This window comes from Pungitius pungitius, chromosome 11 (assembly GCF_949316345.1).
Source record: "Pungitius pungitius chromosome 11, fPunPun2.1, whole genome shotgun sequence".
NCBI lineage: Eukaryota > Metazoa > Chordata > Actinopteri > Perciformes > Gasterosteidae > Pungitius > Pungitius pungitius.
In genome coordinates this window covers 17229801-17255310 of record NC_084910.1, presented here as the reverse complement: position 1 = coordinate 17255310, position 25510 = coordinate 17229801, and the positions used below count along the sequence as shown (strand labels likewise).

The following is a 25510-nucleotide window of genomic DNA, read 5'->3' as shown; positions in this document are numbered from 1 at the left end:
GTGAAAAATGCAAGCGATGGTACTCAACGATAAAAGGAGACGATCTGAGGGAAAAGATCAGATGGGGACTGAAGGGGAGTCTGATGACATGCAAATAGAGCAACGCTGTTTTCGACGGAGGGAGAGGAAATAAAAAAAAGGGAGAGAAGGGAGAAAGGGAAGGAAAAGGGTGTTGCTGGGGCCCTCGGCGGTCTGTTTGCCCCCTTCGTCTCTCTAACACACTGTTTACACATTCATGTCACGGCTCATTTACCAACATATGTACGGTTTTATTTCAATTCATCCAAATCTCTCTCTTTTTTTTTTTTTGTATTCACATACGTTTACAATGAAGCATCAGAGCAGGAGCCACTCATGTCTTTTCCTCTTTTTTTTTTTTCTTCTTTTTTTCCCTGAACGGGACGGTGAATAGAGGAGCCGCCGCGGACCTGGGGGAGCTCGTTTAAATCTCGCCTGAGGGGTCCCTGCGAGCGAGGGGGTCATGGTTGAAGGCGCCGAGCGGGCGGATTTAAAGGTGGGCAGCTCCTCAAGGTGTCTCTGTCGCCCCGAGGCACGGTCATCACAATTCCAAGAGAGGTGGAAATGAAAGTGCACCGAGGACACAAAGGCTTTTGGGCAAATTAGCCGGCGAGCTCACTGATGGTCAAAAACCTCGGCTTATAGCTACAAACAGGCCACCCCCCCTGGTCCATACCCATCTAAACGACCGGACGCCATACATCACATGTCTCCCTTTCTCCGTACAGTAACGATATTACATCGACAAATGCATGTGAGACACAGAGCTTCGCTGCAAAGGTTCCAGGGGAGCGAACTAAAAAAAAAAAAAAAAAAAAAACAGGATGAGTAAAAAGAGAAAAATATGCCGCATACATTTTCCCTCCGAATTAAGACTTGCATGCATGCATCGACCTCACGAAGATCGGGTCACATTGTCCACTGGTCTCTTCCTAATGCCAGGCTGATATCACACCGTCTGTACCCCTCGCACACACACACACACACACATATGTCAATATGTTTGGTCTTCACTGGGAGGAATGTGCCCCGAGGCTCCCATATGAAATTAGCAGACCATTCCCGTGTTGGCTCCCTTTCATGCTGCCACTTGCAAAGCGGCCAACGCCACTGTATCAATAATTCAGCCACAATTTAGTTGTAGTTGGGCCACATGTTACGGGTCAGTTGCATCGGCTGCTGTTGCCACAGGACGCCGGATCTGCCTGATGGGCTTGTTGGGGGTGGGTAGGGGGGGGGTTGTGGTCAAATGGGTGTGATGTCCTGCCATTGCGGTTCCACTAACAGGCCGATACGCGTGAGCCTGCCGACGGCTGCTTGAGGCTTTATTTACAGGCTCTTGTGTCCTCATTTCAGACAAAACTGGCCATGATTGTCAGAGACGAGGCATTGACTTAAAGGGGTCGGTTCACCCAAATAAAAATACTAAATTGTCTCGGTTAACATTACAGGCGTCGAGCTAAAACTCTTGCCAACGCGTTGAGTCACAGTCTTCACGCAACACAAATAAAACACAAGCGAGATTCAAAGCAGTGTTTCTATCAGGACGATGACAAAGAGGAGGAAGAACAGAAGGCAGTTGCAAGTCGCATTTACATTCCACATATACGGAATCGAAGATGGCAGCTTTGTCCTCGTTGAAATGAAGAATAATGACGATGGTGAGTTGACTAATCTTTCCCTAAAATAGCAACGAGAGGCTTAAACCAAAAGAGCCCAAGTCTGTGATGGATTCAAAGGTTTACACTTTTAAGAAAACACGATGGACAATTAAAACAACACAAAAAGGACATAACTTTCTCCAAATCCCAAAACCTGCACAGATCTTCAACCGTCGGGTTGACAACGTGGCAAATCCTCAGAGCAGCCCGCACGCGTGTTCTCTGAGGATTCATCCGCAAGTCTTCGGGTGGGGGGGGGGGTGGGGGGGGCAGATCTTCTCCCCCGCACGCATCCCAACAACGCCGCTACAAGACTGCCCTCCCCGTCCGCAGGCCGCCTCGGGGCGGAGGAGCTGCTAATCTCGGGCGCTGTATAGAAAAAATGGAAATGCGTGTGCGGATGGGGGGGGGGGGGGGGGGGGGTGTGTGGAGCGGGCCGGGAGAGGAGAGAGGTGCGTGGCCTTGCACCTTGGCGAGATGAAAAGCCCTCGGAGCCTGGAGACGGGAGGGAAAAACACTGGCAGGGCAGAAGTCAAACTCCCAGGGCCATCAGACGGAGAGCGAGCAAACTTTTCCCTTTCTCTTAGCCCCGGAGCGCGTTGCGTACGTGGTCAAAAGCGAGGACCCGGTGTGGGAAACTCTCGAGTTGGTGTGTGCGAGTTGCAAAGTTTTCTGGCAACTTCCGTCAGAGGGCGGCAGACTGCGGTGACCCGCCGCGTCGGACGGACTCTCCCACACTTTCGCTCTACTCGCCTTGTTTAATTCCACGCCCAAGGTACTGCAGCCGTGCTGTTCTACCGTTTCATTTTGGATTCTGGATTATGAAATGTTATTATGTAATGAAGAAGTCCAAAAAAACAACCCGATCACAAAAACGGTTTTTTGTTTTACTGTTTTAGTTTTGGGGTAAAGTTCACATGCACAAATCACAAATAATCTCATCGTTCACACCCCTGCAGAGGCGGTAAACTTGTGACTAACTCTGCTGCACATTTAGTCACATTTCATCACAGCGAAGCCCTTAAAGCCTGTCTTTGTCTTATTGTTGTGCAGAGTTGGGCACATGAATCTGCTGAAGGGTTGGAAAGTTTCTAAGAGCTCGAACAACGACAAACGCACAAAAAGGCGTCTGCACATGCAGAGAGTCTGGAGGGAAAAACCGGTGTCAAATGATTACGTATTATTACATTTGTGGGTGAGTTTAGGATTCAAGCAAAGCAGAGCATGGATACCAAATCACAGGAGAGCACATGATGCCATATCGCATTATTAACTATTAAAGTCACACCCCTTTTGTAATTAAGGTTAAAGGTAACATTTACCCTCCATAATACTATTTAATACGTATAATGTAAATATACAGTATATATATATATATCAGTGTTAAATTTAAGACAATTGTTGTAACTTATTAACGTTCAAAACGTTCAATTAGTTTGCGTAATTATGCAAAATTACAAAATAAAAGTCATCAAAGCCTTTTAATTGTTCCAACAATCACCAAATGCGATTTGAATGTTGGACAGACGCACACACACAGTGTTTCTCATAAGTCCCCCCTAATGAATCCAAACAGGTTTGTGGGTTCCCCGGGAGAGCTTCGCTCGTCCTGATCCCCGTCTCCCACGCGGCGACTTCACGAACACTTTAAACCCCCCCCCCACGTTCATCCCTCCAGCTCCGCCTGTGTCAACCTTAATCACGTCTTTGTCTTTGCACAAACTACAGTAAATTCACCCGTTTTACCACGATCAATACAGGCAAAGAAAAAACACACACACACACACACACACACAGGGACACACACTGCAGATGCCTGAACAGCTGATGCTGGGGGTCAAGTGTTCACGTGGAGGTGTGCGTGCGAGAGGAAACAAGTGTAAAGCGCTCAAGTGATCTATGTCCTTAAGCACCTCGCTCCGCTCTTGGTAGAGTTTCCGTTGGGATTGGCCTGAAAAACAAGAGGGCCCTCCAGTCACCTGACCATCGGAGCCCCCCCCCCCCGCCCTCCCCTCTCCATAGCCCGCCTGGCACGGGGACGTATGGTGCAGGTGTACCACAGTCGGTAGTCATTCATCGTCCATAATGTTAACGATTACAGCATGTCGATAGCCAGCCCGCGAGTTAAATGAGTTTGTGCACTCAGCGACGCTGCGCCTTTGGCGGTTCAAGGTCACTCCCTTCCTTCTCCTGACAGGCGGGAGGATTCCGGGGGCCCCGGGGCCGCGGGGCGCAAACACATCTCGGGCTCAAGGTCAAGCGAGCCACTATTTAGAACAAATAGATACATAAAGCACTCAGTCTGGCGGGTCGGTTAAGTACGGGCCGGGACCTTGGGCCGGGATGAAAGTTGGCCGGGCAGCTCGTATTTTTTGTCCTGTGCTTGTACTTCAGCTTGACACTTTGTCACCCCCCCCCCCCCCCCCCCCCCCCTTCCCATCCCCCACCGTCCACTCCTTGCCTACCCGCTTTAACGCTTTCAACTCCCCCTGCGTGTGACCATTGATTTCTGTCCCGTAAAGGGCTCACCGGACGACTCCGCCGAGCGCCTTCTCGTCGCTCGGCCCCCTTTAAGCTCCTCCGCTCCCCCTCCCCACCCCCCACCCCCCCAGCGTGACCAAAGCCGCGACTCACCCCCGGATCGGCCTGGAGGAAACAAAACACGGAACACAGAGGCCCTTTTGTGTTTGGGCACGAGCGGGACAGGGCCGGGGCGCGTGGCGAGGGGACACACTCCATCGGGAGTCAGTTAGCAGCTCATGCCTATCGCAGTGGACAATGGGGGGGCAAGTGTCTCCCTCCCCTTCCACTCTCTCTCTTGCCTCCCCCCCCTCCCCCTTCAAGGAGACACGAGCCGGGGGCTGGGGGGAGGGGGGGGCTCTGATGGCCAAGCGTGACATTTAAACCCCTGCCCTCTGGTAGCTTTAGGGGGGCTTTGTGGATGAGGAGCAAAGGAGGGCGGGGTGCGAGGGGGGGGGGGGTGTGCACAGGGACGTCCATCTGAGTGCGGAGATACAACACAAAAAGGGGGCATGGACAGAGGCTCGCCTTATAGCCCCCCCCCTGTCCCCTCCGCATCACCTCCGCAGAAACCCTGTGTGTCAGCGCGGTGGGGGCCCTCATTGTGCGCGCGGGGGCCTGCCGCTGGAGAAGAAAAGGGCCCTTTGGTGGTAAACAATTCAGCTGTCCACTCTGATCACAACGGGGCACATCCCATTGCTCCGAGCATCTGCTCGGTGGTGGGTGCTCGGCTCCGCTGACCATACACACCCGGAGAGCGGCTAAATCCCTGAATCCGCAGGCCCAGTGCCACCTGCTCTCAGCCACCCCCCCCCCCCCCCCCCTCAACACACACACACACACTCTTTTTTTTTTTTTTATCATCCACGTAGTTGGATCGATACTGTTGACTCCAGCGTGTTGTCTCTCCAAAGACGAGGTGAATAGCCCCGCGTTGGCTGTTCGGTGGCGATCGCGTGCTTTTTAAATTGCGTACAGTGCGGAGGCCAACTGTACGAGCTGACTAAGGCATGCAGGGGGGGGGGGGACGGGGGACAAGACGCTCTGCTCTCTCTCTCTCTCTCTCCCGTCGTGACTCCTTTCCGTGGCTACTCAGCGCCCCCCTGTGGTCATCAGGGTATTTCATCGCTGCCTGTGAATTCACCCACCTGCTTTCACAGGTCCTGTTCTTCCTCCGCGTGAACACACGGTCATACTCTGAATTGTGCTGTATTTGTTCTCTCCTCTCTGTCCGAACCCATTATTTTGTATCTTTGCACATACTATTCATTCGTACCCTTTTGATCAGGTTTTTTAAAAATGCTCATCGACGGTTCCATTGTTAACCTGATATGCGTATAAAGCATGACCTGCAGAGTTACTGTAGCTGCCAAACGAAATAAAAACTTCCATCTAAAATGCAGTAAAGCAAAAGTAAAACTGTAATTACTTATTACAGTTCATTGCCATTTCATGTAAACGTAAATCTTAGATGCCTCCATGCTGGTTTTAACAGGACTGCCTCTTTCTTTCATTTGAGGGACACGCTTCCTGGATTTCGGGGGGGGGGGGGGGGTCGTCCGTGCGCTCTGCCTGATTCCAAAGGGTTAACAGCATCCAGGGTACTCTGCTGGGGAAGCGCTAATCAGCTCGGAAACATTTGCTGCCCTTCTGGCAAGGTCAGAGGGGTCACAGTCCCTGGGCTGGACGTCCTCTGAGCTCCACCCCTCGCCCCCCCCCACTCCGACCCCGCCCTCGGGGCCCATAGGCCCTGCAGGCACAATCACCGAGGCGCCTCTATAGGCTCACAGAAGCCGGCTTTAATCTACGGCGCCTCGGTATGGACTGTCTGTCAGGAGGTCTTGCCTTGACCGCATCCAGGGCCTGCTGTGGACCCGAGCTATCTGATTGGTCTGTAGGGGCATCCCCCCCCCCCCCAACCTCCCTCCACCCTCGGTGTTTGGCCAGCTGATTGATCTGTCAACACTGACCGCTGGACGTGTGTCCCTGAATTTAATTTCAGAATTCATTTCAGGGAGACGTGTGCGTACAGAAATGATGTAGAGTCCCAGGGATTGGAGCGCCGGGTCGAAGGCGGAATAAAACTGCAATTTAGATTCCTCAACCACCCCCATCCCCCATCTCTCAGAGATACGGAACATGATCAACATGAACGTGTTGTTTTGGGATATAAAAGGGGCCTACGTTAAAGGCTCTGACTTTGGAATCCCTCTTGTGTCGGATGTTGCAGGTCTATGACCGAGATCCCACTTCTCTACAGTACACGACGAGGCCTGCAGGAAGGGCCTTTGCCCTCATTGCATTTCAGCACTCATCAATACCTAGAGACCCCCCCCCCCCCCCTCTGTCAACAAGATAAAAAAAAAAGAAGTGTTGAAAAATGCCAGTGGAGGCTGGGCGCTGAGGAGGTTAGGTAACCCTGATTCATTTCACAGCTCATAAAGTGCTGTCAATGCGTGCTAGTGTGTGTGTGTGTGTGTGTGCGTGTGTGCGTGTGTGTGTGTGTGCACCGTGGATATCACAGTCCATTCTGTTATAAGAAATACCAATAAAGGGAACGCACAAACACGAAATGAACGCGGTGGCCGAGACAATGCCCTGTCTAAGTAGGTGAGGGCTGATTTGATGGAGTCTCTCGTCCCCCTGACCCCCCCCCCCCCCCCAGATAGGCGGGGGCTGCTTGGATATGCATCACAAAGGCTTCCTGCAGTATCGATCCGCAGTGGGTTAAGGCAGTCTATCAGCAAATGTCCCTCTCTCTGGGAAAAACAATGGGAGATTAAAAACACACAGCTTGGGAGGCTGCTGATGGTGGGGAGGAGGGGTGAGGCAAGGGGGGGGGGGGGGGGGGGGCTCATCTGGGCCAAAAGGTCACTGTGTGCAGATATAATCCACTTTCACTTAACAGCTTCATTTAAGGTACCTCGCATGCAAATGCGTGGCATTTCCTGAGCCGAGTAAAGACGGAGAAGTTGTGCTTCCTGTCCTCAGAGGGCCGTTCATCCTTTACTGGCAGGTAGCTGAAACTGTTAAATCTATACGAGGACGAACACGACTGAATTTACTGGGAGCAGGCAGGTGTGTGACGCCTGCATTTCTGTCCCAGTTGACCTCCTCTCCATGACTTTAGGACTCATGTCATGCGTTTATTATTTTGTATTTATTTGGTATCATTATTAAATTATCTTGTTATTTTTTAAATGTTTTTCTAAATGTTATTTGAGCCTCCTTGAGAACAAGATGCTACATCTTGAGCTATTCCTAATAAATTATCTCAAAATATATTACAGCCAGAATTAAAATTTTAAAGAAATCAAATAGGATGCATGAAAAGACTCCTGCAGCAAAGGTTTGCAAGTGCAGCCTCTGCATCTATAGCTTCCTGAGCGTATGGCTATAAAAATATGACTCATACAAACTGCTCCTTTAACCCCGGTTGGTGAGGCATGTAGAGGAGAATAAAGCAGGAACCGACTAAGTCTCCTTAAAACAACAAATCAGCCGTCCGATAAGTGATGAAAAGGAAGTTTGACTGATAAGTACTTTTATTTTGCATTATATTTGGCATTAACCAGGTGACCATTTTGGGAGCAGCGTGACACAAACATACTTTTCTAATTAAAAATTAAATATATATATATATATATTTTTTAAGGGGGGCGTAATAAGGAAAATTACAGGTTACAGTGGATAATTATCATCAGGATAGGACGCGCTAGGATGATCATGCAACTGGAGTGTGTGTGTGTGTGTGTGTGCATCCTAGTATCTGTTAAACTGCCATCGGCTGCCTGCCTACTCCTAACGGACTGCTCGTAACCGTAGTGATACGACTGTTGGAAGAAGCGCTCACATAAAACAGAAAGGGCAAATCGAACTCCATCACACTTCGATAAAATAGTTTGTGGTTATAAGACAATTAGGTGCTTATTCTCCATAAACTACAAAAAAACTATATTTGCCTTTTATATTTATCTTTATTAGATAAGGCGATGAGTGCATTACAACAAGCGTTCATCCTCCAAATTCTGGTTAAAAGAGAGGGAATATAATCATTTCCTTCAAACTAACAAATCAGAGGCCGCACCCACCTGCATGCTGCACACACATTGTGTTCATTGATAGAAACACAACACACATCAGACTTTAAGCCCAAGTGACCTTTGTCGTATGAAGTCCTGGTTAGTAAAGGAGGAACCGTAAAACAAACGAAATACCGTGATACTGAATATGTTTGTTTAACAGCAGTCTGACTGCAAATCCACATCTTAGATTGGGCTTCGATTCAAACAAACTACACAGCAAACAAACTGGTGCAACAAACAAAAGCAACAAGCTGCGGGATTCCCTTTAAAAAAGAGCAACGGCTGTGCAACTTTTAAAAAACATGCAATGTAAAACAGATACTTTGGCGTGGTGGGAGGGGGCCGAGGGGGGTGGTAGGGGGAGGAGTGGGGGGGTGAGGTCAGAAGCGCTCCTTGGGCTCGCTGAATTTGCACCTCTTCCTCCCCTCGGAGGTGGACGGCGTGTCCTGGCTGCTGGGGATTTCGTACTGAGAGACCTGAGAACAGTGGAGGAAACACCCGACTGGTAAAAAAAAGAAAAATAATTCCAACCGCAGAATGTTTTGTGTCGACGGACCGACACAACTTCCCACGGTGCTGACTCATCGGTGGAGCGAGCGCCGCTCCTACGCAGCTTACGTTTCAAAAATCAGCAGAAAAACGCTTCTCATGTGAAGGTTCCGTGTTACCGGCCCGCTGCGTTACGGATTCATCTATTATTCACATCTAATGTGTTCACAGGCTTGTCTCGTACACACACACACACCAACATCTGCTGTGCTAATGAGCTTCTCTTCTATACTTTTAATTTCTCTGACGATTTAGTATCATTTTTCACCAATATTTTAGCTGCATGTGGGGAGGGGGGAGGTGGGGGCTGGGAATTTTAGTAAGTTATGATGGTGTAGGAAACACAGCATCTGCAATTGCACAAACAGCCACTTAACAGGGATGAATTCTGATTGGTCGTTGGCTGACTGACCTTCACAGACTCGATGTTCCGCCTGCTCCTGGTCCTCCTCCTTTTGTCCACGTCGGGCGACTTCTTGTCCTTAGTGTCCATCTGGGAGGACAGACGGACAGTAACGGCGAACAAACTTCAGTCACTCTGCACAAGAACTCCCCACAATTTTGGGAGAAAATCATATTTTTAATAACTGGTTGTTGTGAACAAGACATATAAAATAAATCACACAAATAATACACTCACCTGCTGTTGTTTGTTTGACTTTTTTTTACAATTTTTGCATTGTTGTTTAGTTAGATCACGTCATATCATTCTATCTTTTGTGTGTTCGGGTATTCTTTACTGTTATTTCTTTACCTGTAAATATAGATGCGGCCATCTGTATTAATATATAAACTCTATTTAATGAATAGACTTTTCTTCACATTTCGATTGTGTCCGTGCTCCCACCAGATGTGCCAGAAACTGTCGCGCCCCTTCTCAATAATGCTTGTTTTTCTTTTTGTTGTCCATGACACGGGGAACAATGATGAATCATGGACAGGGTTTTTTGATTTTGCGTATGACTCATGCCTTCTGCAGCGGACGCTTTCAATTGTTCTGCGTGCGAATTGGTGCTGGAGTAAAAAGTCAAACATACCTCTGTGGCTTTCTCCCAGCTCTCCGTCTTCTCATAACTGCTCAGCTGAATCACTTCAGTTCATGGAGAAGAAAAAAAAGATGATGTTCACATGATTTCCTAAGTCAATGATATGAATTATTATTATCATATATTATATCTAATACAATTATTTCTGGCAAATTAGGATCTGCGTACAAAAACTTCTGATGTAAATTATGTGAAATCAACAAGGTGGACATTATGACACATTATGAACAAAGGTCATGACGCCTGGATCCACCAGTTTAGAGATCGGACACCAGATTTACCAGTGTTGTCCAAGTCTGCGTCCTCGCTGTCGGGCTTCTCCACGTCTTCAATCAGATGAGCCTAAAGATGAAAACGTGTCATCTGGACGCCACGATGACAAAGCAGCAACATGCCCATCACATATGCAACATGTATTAAAACACACAACATTTGGACATCCAAGACGAGCAGCACGCTGTGGCCTTTTGAGGGCACGGTGGGGTGACTTTATTCTAAAAAAGAAAGTAAGCAGCCGTTTAATGGGAGCCACACCGCTACACCCGAGACACCCCTATTAGGGTAAAAGGGACCCGCTTCAATATCAACGAGGGGAGTTTCTATTTGACTTTATGTCCCTTCTTTATTTCCAAATGTCAGTCCAACCAGCCCGATCTATGTCCTTATCTTTTTGTTTTATTAATAATTTCCAGCTCTGGGTTCACAATCTTAAAGAGCTATTGATGTAGAGCACATTTCCTAAAATGCTTAACTGATTTGTTGGATGGATTTGTTAATAAAATACTATAAATTACTAGTATAATTTTTAAGTTAAAGAGCCATATATTTTTAGTTAAAGTTATATAATTTATTGGAGTCTTTATATAAAGCCTTTTGAGTTTTTCTTTGGTCACTTTATCCTGCTGAGTGTGAACTGTTTGTATTCCAATCTCATCTCTCTTCAAAAGCCACTTCTCCGTCACACGAACACTTGCCTCCACCTGCAGACATTTAACAACAAGCACAGCTGTCAATCAAAAAATTGGCTTCCAGCTGTGCTGACTGCAGAGAGCCTTGTTGATTGGCACAAAAAACAACAACATGGAGTAATAAACTCTAACATATTTATTAGAGAAAACATATAAAAGTTATTTCGTCTTGTGCTGCCTCTCAATCACCTGCTCCAGTCTGTGTCTCTCCGTGGTCATGTCCACCCTCAGAGAATGGAAGGGAGTGGCCACCTGGCCCATGGTGAGCTCCACCATCTCTGTGCCAAACTCCAGGGTGTCGGTGTCGGCCTCCTTGAATCCGGGCGGCTGGTAGTCCTGAGGAGTGACTGGAGGACAGATGGACAGGCGGTTAGAAAAGCCAAAAACGGCTCATCGATCACAACCCTCGACATCGCATACGCTGGTTCTTGCTGACATTGAATGGAGGGAAGTGTGTTTGTCCGTGTGCGGTCTGGTCAGGTGCAACAAATAGAAATAAATACCAGATGACTGCTGTAAACTGAGACTAGTGGCTGCAGCTACGTAGAGATGAGCATTTTTAATTTAACAAAAATAATATTCTCATGCTTCTGATGAACAAAAAAAGTGTCAATGTTATGGACAGAATTTTTTTTGTAAAATCTCAAAATAATTTGCAAACAAAACAAAACAGAAAAACTAGGTTTTTTTCCCTACCTTACAACCAATTCTGAGGATACGACAGATTATTCAGTTGAATAATGTGACAGAAGCATAAAAGCTTTCAGAGCTTAAAGCTGCAGTTCCCAAAATTACCGTGTTATTACAAACATTGTAGTTGTATTAAACTCGTGTAAAGCTTTAGGATGTTCTGGCTCAATTTCACTCACACTTGTTGAAATTGACCACTGCAAGTTACCGTTTTCGTAATACGCCAGCTTCATGTTGAGGCAGATATTGTCTGGAAGAGGACCCAGGTTCTGCATCAAAGTGTAGAGCTTCCTCACCAGCAGGATGCTGGCCTTCTTTGTGTCGTCGCACAGCATCGACGACACCTTGTTGTCGTTGTTGCTGCTAAAGAAAGGAGGCAGGATGAGAAACAAGAAACACTCGCCATCAGCCGTGCAGCTAAAACATGACCACTCTATCTACTTCTCTCTTTATCTATTCCCTCAGTAAACATTCTAAACATCTGTTTATGATCTCAATCTCTAGTTCAAAGTCTTCTTCAATACAGCCCTATATTCATTTAGAAAATGATGGACCCTTATTCATGGTCTACTCAACCATAAAGAAGGGTGTGCATTAGGGCGGGGCTTACTGTTATTGGCTGGTCACTGCCATGACAAGCCATACTGAGAGACGTGATGTGTTTTGTACCAAGAGTTTTCTTTTTGGTGCTCCTACCCTTATCTGATAGTGTTGATAGATATTATTGTTATATCAGGGCTAATTATGGTACTCATTAGAAAGAAAAACAAGTTACTTCCAGCTCTGTGAGTGCAAATTCAAAGCCAGAGCTGATTCCAACTTTGTGTTTCCTTATGTTGGTTTCTTGCATGAATATGACGATATTGTTTTTTTGTGTTATGATCTAAGCATGAAGATTGAAATACCCACCTTTCAAAGTCCATCTGAGCTCCTTCTACTGTGTATTGGAACCTAAACTGGTAACACTCAGTCACCTTCTGAAAGACATGTGTGTGTATGAGATATGCAATAACCTATTAATACAGTAGTTTGTTATCTGAAACGTAGTTTAGCATTGTTAAAATAAAAACAAACAAGGGCAGGAGGACAGCCCATACATTACCTGAGGGTTCTCTGGATCAGTGTAGATCTAAAAAACAAAAAAAGGACGTAAATGAATCATCGGTAGGATGATTCATTTAATACTCGCTTATCTCTTTGCCTCTCTGACTTTCCCAAACAAGCATCCTCATCTCAATGTGTCTATTCCCATGAAACGTTCAAAACATCCACAGAAGAGAAGTTACTAATAAAATACTCACAGACATTATGACGGTGCGCAGCTGGTGGGAGAAAAAAATAAACATATAATAATATAATGAGTGGCGTACCAAACAAATCTTCTGATTTCTGCAAAAAGGTTGAATGTGACTTACATACTTCTTCTGGATGGCCTCAAAGCATCCCATCATCCTGGAAAAAAATTAAATAACACACACCTTGTTGCCTGTAACACATATGGACTGTAGATACTCAAGTTGTTGTTAGTTACCATTGAACTATCTGACTGGCACCGGGACAGCTGCGCTCCTCTCTAAGGATCATCACTTTCTGACCTGGAGGAAGAAAGAACATCTCAATGCAAATATTTACAAATGGCCAACAAATAACTTTCCCATGCGCATTTCTAACCTGCGAGATATTTAGCGCCGTAGGCCTTGCCCGGGAAAATCCCCCGCAGGTATGTGATGCCGGACACCGCGATGGCCAGAAGCTTCTTCATGACAACCAGAGACTGCAGCTCGGGGACGACCTGGTTGGGAACCTGCTCAGATTAGAGTAACAAGTCCATCGCAAAGGACGTCTACTTACTGATCCCAGTTCATCGCAAACACGAGAGTTCAGCAAACGAGCAGCGAGTCCATTGCAAAGAGGGATGGATGATTAACTCTTTGAAGTCGGAGATGATAAGCACATATACGGAAAATATTAATGATACAAATGTCATCATATAGTCGGTTTTTAAAGACTTAGAATGATTTTTAGACTATATAATTTAGTATTTGGCAACACACTTTAAAATTGTTAAATAAAGAAGACCCAAAGCATAAGTGAAAGCACAAGAATATCCCAAACTTTCATCTACAAACCAAGTAGTCTCAGCTGTTAATTTATTAAAGCAGGATGAAAATATAGTTCTGTAATTACATAAACTTTCAATCAATACTCCAAAACGATGTTGTGAGGTAACAACATTAATGTAGCATTAATTCAAGCAAATTAAAATAATCGACCAAAAGGTGCAAAGGCCTAGCACACCAGTGAAAGTAACCTTAAATTGCTTTCGGGCCTACCGGTAACAGTTAGCTAACGTTATGTCTCAAAATGCTGTATGTAATTAAGTTAACATCATGAATCATGATTTGTCATTTTGGACTGACTTTACCTGGGATGCGGTAACTTGCTGTAGGCAGGCCATTGCAGTGGTGAGAGGATAAAATATAAAAGCTGCATAAAAAAAAGAAAACCAGAGCGAAAAACCGTGTGAGGCGGAAGAACGTCGTCCTTATGGATTGATTTGGCTAGTTAGCTAACTAGTTGGCTTATTACCACTACGTTACTGTTTTAACTAATTGGCTAACGTTAGGTTAATTATCTCGGTCACTGTTTTTAACACACTGAGACGTTACTGTTAAGGTACTTACATGGCAACGGATGAAAGACTATTTCACCAAAACGACAATACAACACAATCAGTACAACTTATTTTTAAGAGCTTTGTAAGCTAACGTTACCTAACGTTGCCGCTAACGGTCGGTTTTCACGGGTGTTTGCGTTGCACAACGGTTCCCGCTAATTATTTGATTGACGGGCAACCCCCGACTGTTAAAAAAGTGTAAATATATAATAAACGTTATATACATACATTTATATAGATAATAATAATCTTAATTTTGAAATAATTGTGACGTATTGTTTCATATTACGCGGAGTATATGAACTTTAAATCATAGAAAAAATATGTTACAGGTGCATTTTGTTGATGCGGTGCGTCTCCCCGCACCGCCTCCAGACTCAACTTAGTCGTAAAATCATTGGGCGAAGGGATGTCAATCATAGAGAATGCCCCTATTTATCACATGCTATAGGCTCCACTGGAACTGTTACTGCTCTCCTATTGGTTACTGTACATGTCGGTTAGGAGTAGGAACCCCTCCCCACATACACACACCCGTTGATGATGTCACATCTCCCTACGCCATTTTTGTTGGGGAGCAGTCGTGTCCAGAATAGGCGGATTAGAATCAGTACAGGTACACCAAAACGGGAGCTCGTGAATCCATCTCTTCGAGTCCTCTGCCCCACGGGACAATTTGCTTGTCCATCACACTCACGCCATGTCGTCAGAAAACCTGGACTCGGACACTCAGGTGGACTACGAGGACGAAAAACAGGTGGGCTCACTAACTGCTGTCTTAAACGTTGTTGGCTAACCACCCGAGCATACGAGCTAGACGGGGCTAACATCAGCTTGCTAGCACAAGTGAAGTGTGTGTATGCTCCGCGCTTCTGCACAAGGGCAAGGCAGGACTCCGATAAAAACACGGGGGGAGAAACGCCTTTTGGTCTGTTGAACATGTTATCTTTTTTTTACCAAAGCTGTCCCACTTTACAATGCACCCCTTCCAGCCCGTCACTTTGTTTTGTCCCTTGCCTTGGTGTCATTGGCTGGCGAGTCCCCAGCAGCTTGCGGCCTCATTGGTCCGTCCTGGAGAGTCTCGGTACATGTCTGGGGGAGAACCCGACCGTGTCCAGGTGAAGACACGTCTTGGTGGTTTCACTTGCTGCACGCTTTTGAAAAAAGCATCACTGTGTTCGTTCGTCCCATCGTGCACGTGGCTGGATGACGCCGATGGTGTTCTCCTGACAGTGACGACAACTGCAGTGTGACAGTGCTTCCGCATTTTCCATACGGTACCACAACAACGGCACTGGCGTGCTAATGGTCCAACACTCGCATCACCTGTTGACACCTGAGTATCGTCAGGACATGTATCTGGTGTGATTGTTTTTTCTCAGCTTTTTTTTGCCCCCACGTTGGTCTGTTGACGGTTGATCATTTTTACATCATAGTATCTATTACACAGCAACAACCATATCATAAACCAGAGAAATGTGATTTAGGAGTAGCGTGGTGCGCTGTGAGCCGCAAAGTTCGCGGTTCGAATCCCGGCTGCCCCATGTGCCATGTCGAAGTGTCCCTGAGCAAGACACCTAACCCCCAATCTCCCCAGGCAAATCGTAACGCATGGGTTATAATGCACTGTAAGTTGCTTTGGATTAAAGCGTCAGCTAAATGACATGTACTGTATGCATTTTTCTTGTATTTAACAATATTCAGTATTGTTTATAAAGATATTGAATGCATAATGAAGATTTGTGTCTTTAGATTACAATTTTTTGTATGTATTTGTTGTGAATCCTAAATATAATTTATTTCTCCACTCGTTGGCGTGTGATACAACAAGCAGACAGCGTTTACACTCCTGCTTACATCTGTTAAAACTTTACAAGGAGAACCTGTTCCTGCAGTTTCCCCGCAACGGGCCGTATATTGTGAAGCAAATCAGCACAGATTCCCCCCCCCCCTCCTTGATCAGTTTTTGTGTCCTGAGTCACATTGTATCCCTGTCCCAGCAAGCTTTGCAGGCCGAGGGCCTAACTTGTCTCCACAGTGGTAGTGTCTAATGAGCAGTTGGCTGCTAGCTCATGGTGTAGGCAGGTGTGTGCAGTAGGTGTGTGCAGTAGGTGTGTGCAGAAACGGCCTTTGGCCGCTGTGGTCCTCCGTTCACTCTGCACCGACTGTTCAGTCAGACAACGGGACTCTTGCTCTTTACACAAAGGAGCTGTGCTTGGTGGACCAAATAACTGACCAGGATACCTGTCTGACAGGTACCTCAACAACTAGTATCTGACCAGTTGGGCCAGTGTCAGGCTTCTGTAACCCAATCCTGGTGTTGTAGAGGGCCGTGGAGCTTTGTGAGCTTATTGTTTCCTGATCTCAGATCCCACAATAAAATGCAATAAAGTATTCACGGTGTGACTCATACTACCTTAAAGTGCCTTCAGCTCACGGCAGTCAGTCATATAATTTTTTACAGCACTTCATAAAAGAGGTGTCCACGAAGAATGAAGAGGCCTTGTTCATTACAGTAGGCTTTGGTTCAGGATTTCAGTTGTTCGGTGGGAGCAGCAATTTTGAAATTGTTGCTTGACTATGACTGAGTGTCTGTCACGTAAACAGCTATTCCAGATGTGCATGAACATTTTTTGGTCGAGAAGGGTCCGCCCTGTTTTCTCCTGAGGACGAGTGTTGATGTCCGTTTGTTCTGGTCTCCACAGGACTCCCAGGAGAAGAATGCAAACCCTGTTAAGGCGGAGGAGGCCAAGCTGAAAGCAAAGTACCCCGCCATGGGGCAGAAGCCCGGCGGCTCAGACTTCCTGATGAAGAGACTACAGAAAGGGGTAGGCCTAAAAGAAATCCTGATTGTGTTACCCCAAGTTCACTAAAGGGCCACAGTGAACTGAGGGCAGTCCACCTGGTAGACAAAAAATAGTTATAAATCCACATTCAAATGGGATTTATTCTTTAAATTCTTTTTAGATTATTCTATTAAAAAAATCTTCTCAAACCTGACAGGCGGTCAGGTTTAATCATATTTCATTTGCTGCATTGTAATGCATATTAAAAATATGCAATACAAACAAACCAGTGACTTGCAGTACAACAGTGGTTCTCAAGCTGGGAGCGCAGTGGAATTACAGGGGGCAGCTACTTTTTCACCAACCCATGCATATGCACAGGGACACACACACACACACTGCTAAAACAGTATAAAATACATTGATTGTAAAGATAGGGCCCTATATCATACAGTTGCACCCCAGAAGTAAACATTTAAGTACAAGAAATACAAGCCCTGGGATTTACAAGCACTACGGCCAAGAAGAGAGATCAGGGTGTTGGGTGTCTTAAAATACGGAGACAGTATGAAGCCTACTAAATTGGAACGGCACTTGGAAACCTCCCCACCCGGATGATGTAAACATAATAATGTCAACTTGTGTAATATGAATATGTACTTTATAAAATATTAGTTTTTCTTTTTTTTTTTACAGTTCACGTATTAAAATGCAATTCATGTCAAACAAAGAAGGTATGACCTATGTAGGGTCTGGGGGGGGCATCAACGTTGCTATATGGTCATGGGGGGCTCGACGGAAAAGGTTTTTGGAACCCCTGCGTTTCAGAAACGTGATCTGAAGGACTCTGTGGGAAGGGGACGAGTGTCCTCTAACCTTTTATGGTTGCTGGTAGGGTGCCTTACAGCAGCCTACTGATCCTAATGCTCAAGGTGGGTGAAATGCTGAAGTCAGATTGAATGTCTTTACTTGTGTGTGTGTGTACCCACCGACAGGAAGACCTATTCGGAAATGATTGTCCCAACCTTTCATTTAAGATATTAACTCTCTCTCTTTCTTTCTCTCTCTCTCTCTCTCTCTCTTGCCAACACTAAGCATTGCTCGCTCACCCAGCTCGGTTACCCAGGGCAAGTAAAGCCCCACCTCAGGATAGCAACTGTAGCTACATACCTGGGTAAAAGAAAAAGAATGAAACGCATTGTTTTCTCCCTGATCATGCAGTTAGCTGTGTTGCTTGCTCCTTACCAAATGAACACGAATATCAAACATGACAATTAGGGAGCGAGTAAAAGTCCCCAAAAGTAAAAACTGTCTAGTGCTGCTTTTTTCTTTCTTTTTTTTTGTCCATTCAACAATCCTACAGGGCCAAGAGAGAAATACAAGTTCTTCATCAATTTAACCTCAGTAGACCAGAATGCGGCATATGGAGTACTACGGCCCGTTAGATAAATCATTTTTATTTGTGCTCTTTCCACCTACGTGCACTGTGTACCGAGGATACAGAGGACGTCCCCTCTGGAGATGGTTGAAAGTCATTCTTGGAAATCACTGACGGGGAGTAGGAGTAGCTAAGGGGAGAGCAAAAAAGTAAATTGTGGTAATCATAAGATAACTTTCTGATGCAATGTCATCAGAGACTAGCAACATCAAAAGGTTAGGGAATTCTTTCCGCGATACACTCCTCCACCTGCTGCTTTTGCACAATAGCATCAGACATCAGACAAAGTATATTTCAGTACATTTATTATGACACAAAACCTCTGCTGTAATAATTCCTCCTGTCGATACTGTAGAACCTTCAAATATGGGGACACTGGTGACATATTACTATTGTATAAGAGAAGCACTGCAGGGAAATTAGCTTGAAACAAAACAACTTTGTTTACTGACAAACACAGCACAGTCGCTGTAGCAAACCATGCGTCATCCCCACGGCAACTACATGCGCTCTGCTGGCAACAATTATTTGGGGCATACTTGTGCATTTTTCCAAGCAAGATTACCCATCAGCTTTTTGTCTTCCATCTCTTAAATTGGATAATAAAGCATTGTCAATTCCTTTCTTAATCAGCTGCTCTATTTTTTCAAAAAGAACAGATAAGAGTGTTGATAAGAATGCTAGTATTGATTATTGATCTGATGCTAATAACACAACTTCCAGTGTATTCCTTAAAGACGTCTCCAGTCCAAAGCCACAGCTCGTTCTCTCTGCTTGTCTCTAAACCCGCGATGACACGTCCCGTCTTTTCTCTCACACAGCAAAAGTACTTTGACTCGGGCGACTACAACATGGCCAAAGCCAAGATGAAGAAGCTCCCCGTGGCGGGGCCCGACAAGAACCTGGTGACCGGCGACCACATCCCCACGCCGCAGGACCTGCCCCAGCGGAAGTCCTCCTTGGTGACCAGCAAGCTAGCCGGCTAGCCTCCATCATCTTAGAAGCTCCCCCCCCCCGGCGCTCCCGTCAAATCTCCCTGCTCCTCACCCGTGTCCCTCCCTAAGTCCTTTCCCCTTTTTTAATCCCCCAGGCACGACTGGCTTTAACATGTCGGGCAGAGTTGTATGAGTTGAGACTCCATTTGCTTGTATGTGGGCGGGGCGGGGCGGGAGGACCGGAGGTTTCAGGTGACACCGCCAGGCCGCAGCCTTCTCTGCCCTCCCACCACGCACAGCTCTGCCCCCTCTTGCGCACACTCTGCTCCACACTTTTTTTTTTTTTTTTGGTGTTCCAAGATGCATCACTGCAGATGTGTCATCGGGCGAGGGTTTGGATGGGGTGAGTTAATGCACTTTGTAGTCTGTGTAGTAAGCTTTTTGTTCTTTTTTTTGTTTAATTTTGCATCATAAACAACACCAGAATGATGCGTGTAAGGGATTTAGGAACCATCCTCATTGATCTTCATGTCCCCCGTCCCCCCCCCCCCCCCCCCGTCAGTGCCGGGGGGCTGGTTTGAGCGGGAGGGGTTGGAGGGAAGCGTGTGAATCCGGGGTCTGCTGCCTCACGCGAGCGCTCTTTAGCGCTCACTGGCGCAATGTTGGGGAAACGGGCAAAATAATTCGGGCCGCGTGTTCCGACAAACAAAACCCGCCTCCGGGCGCAGTCGTTCGCTGCAGCTCGGCCAAACGGGGCGCGTCTTTAATTAATTCTCTCCGCTCGTGTTTCTTTCAATTGGGGACTCCCTTTGCTCCTGGTCTGTCTCAGTATGTCGCACGATTGTAACAAAAACATGGGTTTGTTTTTAACAGGAGTGGGGTATCTGTTTAGAGATAGTGAGTATCAAAGCAAACACGCCGAGCCCTAAATCATCCACAGTCCCACTTCCTTCCTGCCTTTCCTTTTTGCTGTCTTGACAATCCATGTGCACGCTCCTGATAGCGTCCATGACGAGAACCGGCTGAGTCTGTCCCTGTATTTTTTTTAATCGCCAGACACCTCGTCATTAGTTTGGTCTCTTTTGAGTTACAACAAGGTGTGTCTGTCTGAATATGTGTGTATATATGTGTGCATACATCTATATAGATATTTATATATATCTATATAGATATTTATGTGTGTGTGTGTATTTAAGAACGAATTACATGCTTGTAAATAAAAAGCATGTTTTTCTTGACCCCACTGCAGGTTGGTGTTTCAGTGGGACACGCCAACACGTGTGTAGAATGCTACATGCAATCTCAGTGATAAGACAAAATAGTCCTAGCTTTCACATGTGAAACCGAAAGTGGTTTCCAGGCTTTTAGTAGGACCGACCTGGAATAATTGTCCCTACTAAAGCTGCTTGTTAAAGCTATTAAAAAAAATCTATAAGCTCACGTAGCTTTCTCATCTTTTTGTGTTGGAAATGGTTTTAACACCTTCACATTAACAAACACTTCATACAGTAGAAGATAACTACTACTACTACGGCCTCCCTTAGGTGGAGTGAGTAACCATCTTCTACTACAAGAGTTGTCCTCCCAGAACCGACACACTACACAAACTGATCGTTGATCTCAAGGGTGTTAGGGGGGGCACACGGGGGCTAGAGTTAGAGGGCTCATAGTGGGACGCTGCCCTCTGTGCTCTCATACCAACCGTTGAACAGGCGCCCTCTGAGAATCAGCCTGCTCGTATATCACTGCTTCAGGGAACCTTCCCGAAGGTCGACCGGGCGCGCACACACACACACACACACACCATCGCATTCTCAACCTCACCTTTTTTTTCTCATGGAAACTTCAAAAAACGTGTCAAATTTTGCAGTTTGTAGAAAGAGAACGGACCTGTACGTATGTGCTTGTTATGGGTTTTTTTGGGAATGCACTGCTTTTTCTCTCTTCTAGCCATTTGTAAATAGACTTCAACAGGATGGGAATGCTAATATTTTTTTGTTGTTGTTTGCCCACCTGCTTTTCACTCTTTCATAGCCTGGACTTCTTCTCTGATTCACTGGTTTCTCCTTTTTCCGTTTAAAAGGACTTCTGCTCCGTCTTAGTGAATCCCAGAGGCTATGTGAATCTGTATCATATGAAAATATGTGTAAATGCTGCTGATTTCAGTCAAGACAAATCTCAAGCGTTGATGCCCTGTAAAAAAAAAAAAAAACCTGTCCTCTTGGTTCTACCAGTCCAGCTGCCCGAGTATTTCCGTTTCAGGGTCCTTTTTAGCTCTTGTGGCAAAGTTGATTCCGTTGAGAATAAACCTCGATGTAACTACAAAATTTGACTGACGAAGAAACAATCTTCTATCATCATACTCCGCACCAGTTTTATCATTTTATGAAGTAACGATGGCCTAAAGAAAGTGGGGTAGAAAATCATGTTCTACGAAACCGTGGACCGGAGTTTTTGATTGCTACTTGATGTTTGGCTTTGCACAGAGCGGTTCAACAAGAGGAAATGGCAGGGTTTGTTTGGAAACTAACACACATGGTGTCTCTCGTTGAGCTATATAAACATGTGCCAGAATGTATAAAGAAATGACAGGCTGTGTGCTCTGAACTACTTTTGTGCTGCTTTTATCTGTTCTTATTTTTTTTTTTTGTTCTCTTACTCCATAATTAGTATATTTCATCCTCGCCCAAGATAACTGCAGGGAAATCCGAGGCACCCTTGCTTCCACGGAAAAAATAAGCAACGTAAGGGTTTACGTGATAAGAGGATGACTGGTGAACCGCAGAATGCTTTTAAGACTTCATAAAGTACTGGTGTACTTTGAATGTTTCAATTGTGTGGGAGAAGGTGAGAGGATTTTTGTCAGTATTTGAAATAAACTTTTACATTAATAAGAATTGCTTGTTGTTTATTATGTTGGTACTTGGAAATTCCCTCTTTCGCCCACCAGGGGGAAGCACCATCGTTCATTTCTAACATGGTGACCGCTGGTTGAGACTGGAGAGTTCCGGATTTTTCCATCATTCCTAACATAACAAGAGAAGCGCCACTTGCTAGAATTTACCAGAGACAACTTATTATTTAGAAAATATGTGTATCATTTCTGAACTTTAAAATGGCTGTAAAATTCCACTTGGAAAAGTATTTCTAAAAGGACATTTTATGACATCAATTTTGATTATGGTCTAATATGGGTAGCGTTTCCGGTTATTCTTCCTTGATCTGCATATATTTGAAGTCATGGGGAAATCCCAAAAGTCTTTCTATTTTCCATTTTTATTCTTAGCTATAAAAATCCTCCCAATTCGGGAGACCTCTCATTATTCTCTTCGCATTTGATGTCATTGCAATACATTATTGGTCTTTTTTAAAGCAGCCTTAAAACTGAAGGGAAAAGAACCGTGTGAAGTCAGTGACGTAAGACGCTGACGCACGCACTGACGCACACCCCACAGTACTTGAATAGTCACTTCCGCCATGTAGACTCAGTCGACGCTGTAAGCTATAAAGACTCGCTTCGTTTTTTTTTTTCTTTCTGGACACTGGCTAGCAGCGTTTCCTGATCGCCCCGTTTTTATTTCAGCAACTCTCAAGTAACCGTAACTTCAAGCTAATCCAAATGAATATAATTCCGAGAACGAAACAGGCCGCGTTTAACGTGACGGGAGTCATGAGCTGCATCATTCTCCCTCAAAATGGAGTCGCGCCCATGCGCTTCGGCTCGGGTGACTCCGCGCCGCAGATCGCCATGGGCTCGGCGAAGGACTCTCGCAACGCCGACGCGGGGGCCAACGACACGCCGAAGCGGCCCGGCAACCTCGGCGTGAACTCGGCGAACGGCTACGCGTCGAAGACGCAACGGGACGACAGCGAGGACCTCGACAACGGCTCGCTGCCGTGCACCCCGGAGTCCGACGAAGAAATCGACCACCCGGACTCCCTGGCGGGGGCCGCGGCTCTGGAGAACGACACGAGGGAACTCCTCGGCCGCTTCCTGAGAGAATTTACGGGACAGTCGAAAGCCCAATGGAACCAGAGCAGGGAGCTCGCCACCATGAAGCGGGTGGTGGGGGACGTTTTGGAGAAGCACAGATACGTATTCAATGGTGAGTGCTGACGTTAGCGTGGAGCGAGGCACGGCCCGCTCGTAGCCGTTAGCTTTGCGTTTCCTTTTTAAATGGTCTATCTTTAGCTAGTAGGAGCCATTTTACTCTGCGTTTTACACAATTCGTTATTTATGACTAACGTTAGTTACATCTGGGCATTTTATAGCCTCACACTGTGTGCCAACGAGACATCTTTTCACCCCCCCCCCCCTCCCGCACACACCGTATTTATTTAATGTCTATTTTTTTCTGTAGGCATGGTGAACAAATTGTCACTGGACGACAGAAGGGACGACGCCGGGTTTGTCCGGGAAGTCGCCACGAGCCTCTTCGCGGACGGAACCACGAACTGGGGCCGCATCGCCAGCCTGGTGGCCTTCGGGGCGGTGGTGTGTCAACACCTGAAGGAGCAAGGCCGGGGCAGCTGCGTGGAGCTGGTGGGGCGGGAGATCTCGGCCTACCTGCTGTCGGAGCAGCGGGACTGGCTAATCAAAAACAACGCCTGGGTGAGTTGTGACTTAATGCCTGAATCACGGGACCCACATGACCCCCCCCCCCTCTGCTCTGACCTGTGAATGCCGTATCTTATCGTGGACTTTCTCCGTTTCCAGGTTGGCTTCGTGGAGTTCTTTCGAGTAGCGGACCCAGAGTCCTCGGTGAGGAACACGCTCATGGCTGTTGCTGGATTCGCTAGTATTGGGGCGACCCTGGCCCTGTTGATCAGGTGAACCTCTTTGGACACTCGAGAGACTTTTTTTTTTCCACTTTGGTGGATTCTTCTCCTGACGACCTTTCCTCCACATTGAAATTGGACTTTGATGGACACTTAAAAACAACAAAAAAACCTGCTTATTAGCAGTGTTTTTTTTCTTTTCTCATCCTTCCTCCCTCTGGCGCCCTTCCAGCCTCACCTGAAAAATATGTATGCACCTTCTGCCGAATAATAACCCATCTTTTGCCGTTTCAAGGAAAGGGGAGGATTTTGGCCAACAGAAGTCAACTTGCAAACAATTAGCGTTTATTTAAATGACAGAAGTTTATTTTTCTAATAAATGTAAAAATGTGTTTATATGCAAATTAAAAAAAACGGTAAGGGGAAGTCAGTTGACCTGATTTGCTTAATTTTAACCTCATTATGTTTACCAGTTTGTTCATTATATCCTAGTTCCCTGTCTCTTTTGTAAGTAAGCCTGAGGCCAAAGCAGGTGGGGAAAGCTGCGTTGTTGTTGTTTGTTTTTTTTTTTTCATTTTATGAAGCAGATTTCCATTGAGGCCATGCATAACCCCTGGATCCTTTGTAAGGACACTTCAACCTGTGAGAGAGAGAAGGAGGGGGTTGGGATTTGCGCCTGGGTGTAGTGCTACTTCCTTGTTATGAAAATGTTGCGTTCGCTTTACGAAGCGCAATGACGTGCAGGACTGTTTAGGCTCAACAGCAGCCTGCAAAGGTTGAATCTGTTGGAAGGAACAAGGACTGGAAGTCAAGGAAGACTCAGATTGTGCTGGTCATCTGTACCGAAGCTGACCGGGTGGAGGTCTGGGTGGGAAGTTATGGTCCTACAGAGAATGAAAGCGGAACATGATTAATGTCACAGATATGGTTGTGAGCTAACAAATCTGTATAGGTTGACAAAATAAAATCTACATGCCTTGACATTTTGATACCGTCTTACTGGGAAGGCAGGATGACACACACACACACACACTGGTTTTGTTGTGCTGAAGAGTCCCTCGCTCTAAAGTTAAACTTCTGTGCACCAGCACTTGAGAGCATTTGAGGTCTCTTCACACCACAACTCGAGTCAGAGCGACTGCTGTTTCCTAGAAATGAGATGAGACTGGCGGCCTGAGCTCTGCTGCATCCGCAGTGTTTGGACGGTAGCAGGTTTTCTGCTGAGAGCTGATGCACAACGTAGACTTGAAACTTCACAACATTGCAGAAAAGTCTACTTTGCGCGTTGGCAAGTTGTAAATCTATGACTTAAACTGATGTAGATTTAGTAAAGATGTGTATTTTCTTTACACATATGT

At 46.0% G+C, this 25510-nt stretch overlaps 3 protein-coding genes across 4 annotated transcripts; 2 read left to right on the top strand and 1 right to left on the bottom strand.

Moving 5' to 3' along the window:
* Positions 1-7866: 7866 nt before the first annotated feature.
* hormad1 (HORMA domain containing 1) lies at positions 7867-14368 on the bottom strand. Of its 2 annotated transcripts, none has more exons than XM_037454296.2 (14): positions 13963-14368; positions 13209-13341; positions 13069-13132; positions 12953-12989; positions 12839-12859; positions 12640-12666; positions 12447-12514; positions 11746-11900; positions 11037-11194; positions 10773-10859; positions 10161-10221; positions 9871-9923; positions 9246-9326; positions 7867-8760 (listed from the first exon to the last, which is right to left on the bottom strand). In XM_037454296.2, the coding sequence occupies exons 1-14, from the start codon at positions 13993-13995 to the stop codon at positions 8665-8667; spliced, it is 1074 nt and encodes a 357-aa protein (XP_037310193.2). In that variant the 5' UTR covers positions 13996-14368; the 3' UTR covers positions 7867-8664. The 2 variants fall into 2 exon arrangements, with proteins under 2 accessions (XP_037310193.2, XP_037310199.2); XM_037454302.2 differs by having other exon boundaries at positions 12447-12511.
* Positions 14369-14767: 399 nt separating this feature from the next.
* On the top strand, positions 14768-22270 carry ensab (endosulfine alpha b). Its single transcript, XM_037454304.2, has 3 exons — positions 14768-14971; positions 16920-17042; positions 19260-22270. The coding sequence occupies exons 1-3, from the start codon at positions 14915-14917 to the stop codon at positions 19422-19424; spliced, it is 345 nt and encodes a 114-aa protein (XP_037310201.1). The 5' UTR covers positions 14768-14914; the 3' UTR covers positions 19425-22270.
* Positions 22271-22829: 559 nt separating this feature from the next.
* On the top strand, positions 22830-25133 carry mcl1b (MCL1 apoptosis regulator, BCL2 family member b). The gene is made up of 3 exons (XM_037454506.2): positions 22830-23479; positions 23735-23985; positions 24091-25133. Exons 1-3 carry the CDS (start codon positions 22993-22995, stop codon positions 24205-24207), a joined length of 855 nt encoding a protein of 284 aa, XP_037310403.1. The 5' UTR covers positions 22830-22992; the 3' UTR covers positions 24208-25133.
* The last annotated feature ends 377 nt before the right edge of the window (positions 25134-25510 follow it).

Bases quoted from the DNA above. Each gene is read 5' to 3' on its own strand.
- mcl1b (XM_037454506.2), top strand. From the start codon at position 22,993: ATGAATATAATTCCGAGAACGAAACAGGCCGCGTTTAACGTGACGGGA. The intron at 23,480-23,734 runs GTGAGTGCTGAC...TTTTTTCTGTAG, and splicing joins GCACAGATACGTATTCAATG to GCATGGTGAACAAATTGTCA. The intron at 23,986-24,090 runs GTGAGTTGTGAC...CTCCGTTTCCAG, and splicing joins TAATCAAAAACAACGCCTGG to GTTGGCTTCGTGGAGTTCTT.
- hormad1 (XM_037454296.2), bottom strand. From the start codon at position 13,995: ATGGCCTGCCTACAGCAAGTTACCGCATCCCAG. The intron at 13,342-13,962 runs GTAAAGTCAGTC...TAATCTGAGCAG, and splicing joins AGCAAGTTACCGCATCCCAG to GTTCCCAACCAGGTCGTCCC. The intron at 11,195-11,745 runs GTAACTTGCAGT...TCTGTCCTCCAG, and splicing joins GCTGGCGTATTACGAAAACG to TCACTCCTCAGGACTACCAG.
- ensab (XM_037454304.2), top strand. From the start codon at position 14,915: ATGTCGTCAGAAAACCTGGACTCGGACACTCAGGTGGACTACGAGGAC. The intron at 14,972-16,919 runs GTGGGCTCACTA...TGGTCTCCACAG, and splicing joins ACTACGAGGACGAAAAACAG to GACTCCCAGGAGAAGAATGC. The intron at 17,043-19,259 runs GTAGGCCTAAAA...TCTCTCACACAG, and splicing joins TGAAGAGACTACAGAAAGGG to CAAAAGTACTTTGACTCGGG.